This window comes from Pteropus vampyrus, unplaced genomic scaffold (genome assembly GCF_000151845.1).
Source record: "Pteropus vampyrus isolate Shadow unplaced genomic scaffold, Pvam_2.0 Scaffold113, whole genome shotgun sequence".
In the NCBI taxonomy this organism is placed as follows: Eukaryota; Metazoa; Chordata; class Mammalia; order Chiroptera; family Pteropodidae; genus Pteropus; species Pteropus vampyrus.
In genome coordinates, this window is record NW_011888894.1 from 3,480,499 (window position 1) to 3,489,919 (window position 9,421).

Genomic DNA, 9,421 nt, shown 5'->3' on the forward strand with positions numbered 1-9,421 from the left:
AATGTCAAGAAGAAACTCAGAGAGCAGCCTTGTGTGACAATCTCTTGCAAAATGGCCTGGGATACAAAATGTTGCTATGCATGTCGATGTAGCTTTTGGAAAACCCTTACTGAAAAAGTTTCCAGTTTGGGTTAATGTCAACTGCCGCTGTACAAATAAATTAACCATTCTGACTAGGTCAAGAAAGTTGCTCTTTCTTGTGTAGATTTTGAGTGGGCTTTGAAAAAGGAAGGAAATAGGGTTCTTTGCCTCTCATCATTGAATCCATGAAGTCACCTTGTCATGACTACCACAAAATAGAATTATCATCCAGTTCCCAGCAGATCCTGCTGTTTATTTTAAAATACCAAGAGCTTCCATATAAAGGTCTAGTTGCCCAAAAGGAAGTCTATTTATACAAAGAGAATACATACTTGTGAGACTTGTCCGAGTGTTTCCTTTATTTCAATTCCAAAAAAAAAAATTTGTTTAAATTTGAACACTCTCTCTTTTCTGCATAGGCAGAATAACTATCCAGACTAACACTAGATTATTTCCTTTTCTTAAAAAAAATGGCTGAGTTCACACACTAAGCCAATACATGAAATAATTTTAATGAAATGCCTTTCTGTTTTACATCTATCTGAGAGAAACTCATATCCAGACTATAAGAAAAATACGAACAATCTATTTTTTAAATGGGCAAAAGACTGGAAGAGGAATTTCATTAAAGAGGTTATCCAAAAAGGCTCCGAAAACATGTTAAACATCATTATTCATCAGAGAAATGCATGTTAAAATCACAATGAAATATCTCTGCACACTCATTACAATATCTAAAATTTAAAACGATTAAGAAGAGCAAGACTTGGCAACGATGGTAACGGGAACTCCCACGTATGATGGGCAGGAAGGCGAGATGGCACACCAAGTTGGAAAGTAATTCTCAGAAGATATACGTTAAAGTATGTAGGGATCAGATAGCATGATGTCTAACATTTATTCTCCAAATATTTGAGCATAAAAGTATGTGTGTGTGTTTATATAGAAATGTAGAGACAGGGAGCAATAAAGCACATGCAGCCAGGTGTTAACAACTGATTAATCTAGGTAAAGAGTTCATGGGTAGTCATACTATTTTCTTGTTTCTCTGTGGGTTTGAAATTTTCAAAATAATTAGGAACATTAATAAGTGAACAACACATGACACTACTATATATTAAAATTTGGACTATATATACTTTTAGAGAAATACAGAGACATCTATTTAATAAAAAATTAAAATAACTGAAAATGATAAAAGATACAGTCACAGAGCTAGGACTAGGAAGTTGGGCTAAATTGATAGCTAAAATGCTTTTCGATTCTTAAATTTTATATTCTACCTCAGGCCTATCAAAGATTAATAACTGTCACAGTCACTCAAAGCTTAAGATTGGGATAAATTGGGAGAGGTCAGCCAGCACAGCATTCCTTCTGTAGACAATTACAGTAAAACTACTCCAGAGCCAACTGTTCAAAATGAGTTTGTGCTTTCCTAATTCAAATGTAGCCTTATGTGGTTCTCAGCTCACTCAGAAGAGGATGTCATTTGGATTTCAGGTCATTATGCATTGAGGAAACTGATACTCTGTAAAACAAGAAATTGCTTATAAAGTAGAAACTTTCTTCCAGGCTTGGTAGTGGTTAGTTAGGTTAGGATGATGAAATTATGAATGATCTCTCTCTCTCAGCCCTTACCGTAGCCACCAGCTTCTCACTGCAGTGAACTGACAGCACCTTCTCTCAGCAACCCCTACATTTACTGCTTTCTGTCCCCAATCTTCTTGGTACTCAACCAAGAGCAAACCTGGCAGTGTGACCATGAAACATCCAAGGCCTAGTATACCTGACTAGCAATGTGGATGTGGAATCCAGGTCTCCTGATTCCCAATTTTAGCTCTTTCTACAACCTTTCAGATGCCATCTTTATTTTGGTTCTTATGTACCTTTGAGTAATTCTGGAATCTAAATCAATTTTCTCAGGCAGCTTAGCTAGCTATACGTATAACTTCATAAAATCATATGATTTAATTTATATATATATATATGTATATACATATATATATACACATATATATATGTATATATAGCATATGTCTGCTTTTTCCCGTTATAGACCAAAACCTATACAACTACTTGTCACAATAGGTGGGTTTTAGATGCTGGGTCAGGTTTGTTAAAATTTCCCAGTGAATAACTGTTCATCATCATGAGACTGGTAAAGCTTAGTGCATAAGAGTCTGACATTGCACGACACCAAAGGTAGTTGACCATATAAAAATTAAACTTCGGTACATTAAAAAAACCTTGCAAATTAAAATATGTGAATATTTGTAGCATATTATCATATAATTAAAGGTTAATATCCTTAATATGTTTTTAAAAACTCTTCAGAATCAGTAAGAAACATACAAACACTCTCAATTTTTTAAATGGGCAAACAATATAAACCAGGCATTCCCAGAAGGAGAAATGCTCAGACTCAATAAACACAAAAATGTACTGCCTCAACAGCATTCGAAGAAATGCAAATTAAAATTAAATAAGATAAAAAATTTTAAGAAGTTTTTTCTTAAGATTTGTAAGATGTATCGGTGAAGATTTGGGGAAAAAGAATTGTATGAGTCAACAGTTTGATGTAGGCTGTGAAAAACAATTAAGGTCACTGTAGGCTCTATAAATAGATGCATAAAGTCTAAAGTGAGGAAAGTAATATTCTGACCTTAATTGGAGCATAACCAGTAGGTGACCATGAGCTCCAGAGCTGAAGGGCCCAGGTTCAAATCTAGCCATGTGACCTCAAGCAAGTTTTTCTACCTCACTTTCTACATCTGGCAAATGGGGATAATGCTGCTATCAACTTCTTAAGGTTATTGGGAGATTAAATAAAATAATCCATGTAAATGTCTTAGGGCAGTATCTAGAACATACTAAGCACTTAATAAATACTACCGAACCCTTGTAATTCTGTGCATATCAGGTGCACCTGAAAAACGACCTAAAGTTCAGGAAACCTCAGAACTGCAGACAAACCAGAGCCTGTTCAAAAGATAGTGACAACATAGCATCTCTCTGGAAATTGTTGAGGGAACTGACTAGGTTTTAGCCCGAAAAGACACAGGCAGAGCAAATGAGGACTGTCTTCAAAGACATGAAACATTATCATAGATTGACATCCCAGGAGGTGGAAGTTTGGGGCGGGGGGACAGTTTCCTGCATAACTTAAAAGAGAAAGTTAAATTAGTAAGTTTCCTAACACAAGAAGCATTAAGCATGCTTGATAACAAAATAGCAAAAAATTGCAGACCACAGGTAGGAAGTTCAATTAAATACTTACTTCAAAACTTAACATTCCATTCTACATTCCATTCAGATTCTACATATCTATCCCAAAAAGCCTGTTGTCCCTACTATTCCTTTAATCTTCAATTTCTAGATATCCCTGCCAACCCTGAGTCTCTCCTGAACGTCAAAAATAAATAACTCTAAAACACATATTTAACATGATCATCTAAAAATGAATACCCCACTGGAAATTTTTGCTACATTAAAAGTTACTATAATATGGACCCCTGATTCCTTGGTTTCTGTGAGTCTCTTTTAGCGAGTTTCTTGAGACATGTTCATTCAACAAATAACGAGAGCATCTCCTGCACTTAAGACAGTGGCCTGGGTGTTGGAGTGTAAAAATAAACAAGACACAGTCTCTACTTTCAAACGGTTCACAGTCTAACAGGGGGAGAGAGCGACCTTGGTAGAACACTTCGGTTCAGTGTGATAAATGCACAAACTGGGGCATGCCTTCCTGTGTATGTGCAGCTACGCTGAAAGGAGCCACAACTCACTGCTGAGGGTTGGGGCAACTTTATTTTGGTGTTTAGAACCCCTCCCAGGCACCTCCCACAGAGTGGAGACATTTCTTTTAACTTCTCCTTTCCCTCAAACTTCTCTTTTCATATGTTGATGTATAGCTGAAACTCAAAGGAAAATTACATTATGGTCAAAACTACGTATCTAACTAAAGCAGAAGTGTGAGTTAGTGTCATCCATTCTCCCACACTCATGGGGCATGTTGTTTTAAGTTGATAATGCATTAAATTAAGTCCTTATTTCTGCTGCATTGTAAATTGTTTCTTCTAGTTTTCCAACCTGATCCATGCAATCACTCGTCTAACATCCCAGATAAATGGTCACTCTGCACCTACTTAAATACTTTGAAGGCAAGGAAACTAACTAATCTATTCAGCAGTATATTTTTTTCAGGTTGGATAATTTCTCAATAAAAACTTGGTAAGCAATAGAGAAATGGCACCAATTGCTTAACCACATGATTTCTGGGCATCTTAGGAATTTGGGTTCAAAGCTCGAGTTTGCCTCTTCCAGGCTGTGTGGCTATAAGTTAAGTTACTTAATTTTCCCAAACATCAGTCTTCTTACCTGAAAAATGAAGACAATATTGTACCTATTTCCCACTGTTGTAAAGATTAAATGAGATAATACACTTAAAGGTCTTAGCACACTGGCTGGCTCATTGCAGGTGCTCAAAAGTGGTTACCAAATAGACACATAAGATTATACAGTTTCGCAGGCAATTCTGTGATGTCCTTCTGGCATAAGGTTCTTCTGAGCATCACCCATCACAACAACAGTGCTTCAAAAAAGAAAATCACTGCAATACAAGCCCATGAGAGCCCCCTGTAATGTGGTCAGGCACTGCTCTGTGTGACACTGGGGTCACACTGCTGGGTTCCAGCCCAGCTCTGCCACTTAACAGCTGTGTTACCCTCGGCAATCCTCTTCGTCTCTCTGTACCTTAGTTTCCTCATCTGTCAAGTAAGGCTAATAACCGTACCTACTTTATAGGGTTGTTATAAGTATTAAGCGCATTAATGCATTAAATGCTCATATTTGTCCCTGCTGAAGGTGAGCACCACATGTATTAGTTATTATGATGATGGTAAATTGATGGGGGTGCAGATTGCTGGGGATTGTTTTATGGTATTGTGTTCCGAAGACAAGGCAGCTGTATGAGAGAAGTCCTGGGCTGAGATGCCTGACTCCTGTTCTTCAATGTAGGCTTTCCTTCTTCTACTGCAGCTCTCTGCAGGCCCTCTTCTTTCCCACCTGAGCCACTTGTCCTTGAGTGCCCCGACTCCTGTGCTTTCTCCCAGCCTCACAGGCCACCCAGGTCCCTGAGCCACAATTTGAGTCAGTCCTGCTGCATGAAGCACCTGCTGAACTGGTTGCCAAACTCTCGACAACAGTGTGCTCCATAAACCTCTAGGAATTAGGTTGGTTCGAGACATGGCTCAGTGGACTCCGGGTTCTTGCTTGTGTTACCTGCTCCTCTTCCTTTTTTTTGATTATAAACATATTCAAATCAGTAGGACCTCCAAAAGATATTAATGATTATTCATTGGCAATAACTCCTAAGAAAGAAAGAAAGGGAGCCTGAGGTCATAAAACCCAATCTTACTCCCAATAAAATTTGTCCAAGCCCCACTCTGGCTCTGGTAAATTTATCTGACTCCTTTTCTCTGGCTTGGGTAAGCCTGACTTTTAGAATGTTATATGGAATCAATAAGACAGTGGGCTTTGCTGTTAGAAAAGCCTGGGTTTGAATCCCAAGTCTTCTTTTCACCAGTTGCTTGACTGTGGGCGTATCACTTACTCTTTCTGGGCCTCAATTTTTTTTATCTGTAAAATGGGGATAAGGATACTATTGCATAAGGTGGTTAGGATTGAATGAAATGGTGCTCATGTAGCAACTGGCTATTACATGGTAGACATGAGTGCTCTTTTTCTTTAAGTCAAAAATAGCAAAACTCTGAGGCAAAGAAATCTGGGTGTTACTTAAAATAAAAAAGTTGCAAAATGACAGAACCATCTATTTTCACTCCTGCTCTTAACCATCATTTCTATTTAAAGATCTTAGGCAGGGCAACGAGGGAAACATAAATTGTGAGATGTGGATAGTTATCTTGCACGGAAGAAAAGCAGAAACATTTTATAGTCAATGCCATTGACTACTTGACCCCAAGATTTGGACTTGACAAAATCCTTGCTCTAGAGTTTTCTAATGTTATATTTTTTACACCCAAAAGATCTTTATCTCCAATAAAATTACTTCATAAAACAAAAATAAAGAGAACGATATTCCTTATGAGCACCCAGGTGTATGAAACAGCATAAGAAAAAAGGTGCATGGAGGGAAAGTCAGGTATTACTGTCTGTTATGCTTTAACATCAAAACCATAGTGAAAGATAATCATGGCCTTTTCAGAAGAAGATTTTCTTGGTCCTTTCTTCACTATTAACTTGACAACCAGCCCGGGAACCAGTATATGTCTCCATGATCTAGGAGAACACCCCTATATTTTGAAGTGTGTATCAACACTAATACTAATAATTATTTTCATTTATGTAGCACCTACCGTGTGCTAGGTTCCTGACATTTATAGTTTTAAACCCACATATATGAAGTATCTGAAAGAAACTTAACATCTTAACATCTAAAGAAGTTAAAAATTTCAGCCCCTTACTGGGAAGTTTTGATTTCAGATGTAGTTCTGCAGCCAACAAAGAGAACACTTCTGAACAAAGCATTTCTTTAAATAACAAATTAAGGACTCTTAATACATTTCAACAAGGAGTGTTCAAAAGGTCCTAAAGAAAATGCAAGATTTATGGAAGATGAAAATTGTGGAAATATCACTATAAAATTTCACCATGTTTTTTTCTAGGTACATTTTCTAGATTGGCTTTTACAAGCCATGATCTAAAAGAATTACTCTCACTGAGTAAAAGCTGTTTATTAATTTAAGTCTTGACAATCCTACCTCTCTCTTCCCCATTTTCTAGTAGGTTGGCCTCACTTATTACAAATTTCGTCTTTTATTTTTTGTAATTTATGGAGTTTAAAATGTGGATAAACAAAATAAGAACAATTTTATTAGAAGATGTTTAAATTGTTAAAAATAATAATGATAATAACCTTTGCAGAAGATGTTTCCATTTACCTGCTCTTCTTGGGATACTAGCCCAAGTGCTCAGGAAAGAAACAAGTCAACATTAACTATTATTGGTTCTCAAAAAGAGTATTGGTGCCTATTGTAAGGAATCTACATACACCTCTGCATACTTATATGTGTCTTTTCCAAAGAATGTTTCAAAATAACACCAGCTAGAGAGAATATCAGCCTAGGCTTATTCCTTCTCCAGCACCCACTCATACCTCTCATTACCATAGGTTCATTACAAACCCTAACTTAGATAAAATTTACCAGAAGAAAATCCTAGGATACTGGACAGAGCTCAGTGCCACAAGTCAGAAACCCAGAACTCAAGAGAGTGGGTCTCTGCCCCAATATTGTCCCAGCTATGTGACCTTGGGCAGTCATCCAGCTTCCTGATCTCAAGTTCCCCTTCCGTTAATGAGTGAAGGAAGGAGGCCAGATGATCTAAGGTCACTTCCAGCTTTAAATCAAAACAGAATGAGGCAGCAATGAGTGCTGTTTAACCTTCTTATAAGTAGAACATTTTGACTAAAATGTTAAACCAACAAACAGCCTAAAACACAGTCACAGTAGGCATTTATTCAATTAAAAAGCTGGGCATCTGAAGGAATGTGCTGAATTCAGTTCATTTCTGACTAGCTTAGCTCACTTGGATCAGTATGAGTGTACTTATTTATATAGGTGTTGCCCACAGGATGCCTACGAACCCTGTGTGTGAACTCAACGCCCTGGGGAGTTTCACAGTGACACGGCGTACTCCCACCATCAGAAGAAAAACCAACAATGCTAACAAAATTCAATTTCCTGATGGCACACTACTGAGACTATTTTTTAGGGTATTTGTGTCCCCATTTTCCAATCTTTAAAATGGTACATCTACCTACTACCTTAACGGCACATTATACAAATTCATTAAGAATTGTGAATGAAGAGACTTCGGCCCCTTAAAAAATTATAACGTTTGTAGTGCACCGATTCTAGAAGAAAGCCCAAGAAATAAGCTATGATTACAGTATTATTATATAGCTCATCTTTAATCATTTTCTTCTTTCTCCCCTCAAAAAATAAATAAATAAATAGAGGCGTGGAATTTAAATAAAAAATGAATAGTCTCCTCAAGTAACCTCTATAGCAGAAGAGTTTGAGTCTTCTAGCATAGAAGGCATGTGTGAAAAGGATACTGTAAATCATGAGGGATTTTGCTTAGGTCCCCATCTTCCAGACCCTGCAGCCTGGAGTTCTCAGTCCCACAAGATAAAGCTGTGCTGATGCCTGAGTTGGATTAGTTCACCTTTAAAAACCAGAATGCAATGGTACCTGTATTGGCTTCCCCCTAAACATTCTACATACTGCGATGTTCTCCTAGTTCAAACCAATAAGTTCAGCATTAAACATTCCTAAGACTGGGTAGAGCGCAAAGCTGGACTCCAATCCTCCCCTACCCTATTTCCAGTGACACCTTTGTAGGTGGCACTTCTACTTACCCTTTTCACAAGGTAGCCCTCCCTGATCCGCTTTGGTTCCATGTCGGGTAGACAAACACACAGCCGGGTCCACTCTCAGACAAGTCGGTCGTCTCAGAAGCTCACCTCCTCTGAGAGCAGAGACAGTTGTAGGCTGCTTTTCTATACAGAGGTCCCTTTCACAATTTCCTGTCTGCTGTCTATTGTATGATCACATCCTCTTCCCCTCACTGGGGTGGAAGATCAGAATAAGGAACCACAGAGAGAAACACCCCATATTTTTCTAATGTTGGAAATTTATTAAAAGGATAGTGGGGTTGAATATTTACCCAAGGTAAATTCTGATTATCATAAAGAAAATCATTCTCCTAAAAAGAGAAAAAGAAAAAGAAAACAGTGAAAGAAAGAGAAAAATAAACAAGAAAAACTTATTGGTGGAAATTGTCCTTGCTTAGGAATTATTCTTGAGATTTTATAAATACTTTACAAAAATGCCAAGGAATTCAGAATCATCTGGTTAGCAAACCAAAGGTAACTACTATTAAGTAAATGCTTACCTCTCTCTGTGCCAGGTACTCTGTGAGGTGTGTTTTAGCCTGCCTCACTTACCATGGTCCTTACAATGAACACATAGGGGAAAGCAGATTATTGTCTCTATCTTAGACATTAGGAAACTCATGCTCAGAAAAGAAAACAGTTGTCTCAAGGTGACACAGTAGGTAGGAGGCAAAACCAGAAAAGTAGGGAGGGACCTCACCAGGTTGCTGTTGCCTCCCATCGGCCTGAGAACCATGCGTCACACAGAATGCTAACCCTACAGTAGGCTTGTAAAAAAAAAAATCCATGCTCAAGCATGTTTGAGAAATTGTACATCACAGTCACTGCTTGGTGGCTTCCCTTCAGGTTAAGAAATTAAAGACG

At 37.8% G+C, this 9,421-nt stretch overlaps 1 protein-coding gene across 1 annotated transcript in view; it reads right to left on the reverse strand.

Moving 5' to 3' along the window:
- Positions 1-8,729, reverse strand: part of PLEK (pleckstrin) — a 27,018-nt gene extending 18,289 nt beyond the window's left edge. Inside the window, exon 1 of the mRNA XM_011365600.1 lies at positions 8,522-8,729. Within this exon, the coding sequence (XP_011363902.1) occupies positions 8,522-8,563 (42 nt within the window). The 5' untranslated portion in view covers positions 8,564-8,729. The remainder of the gene's footprint in view (positions 1-8,521) is intronic.
- Positions 8,730-9,421: the final 692 nt, after the last annotated feature.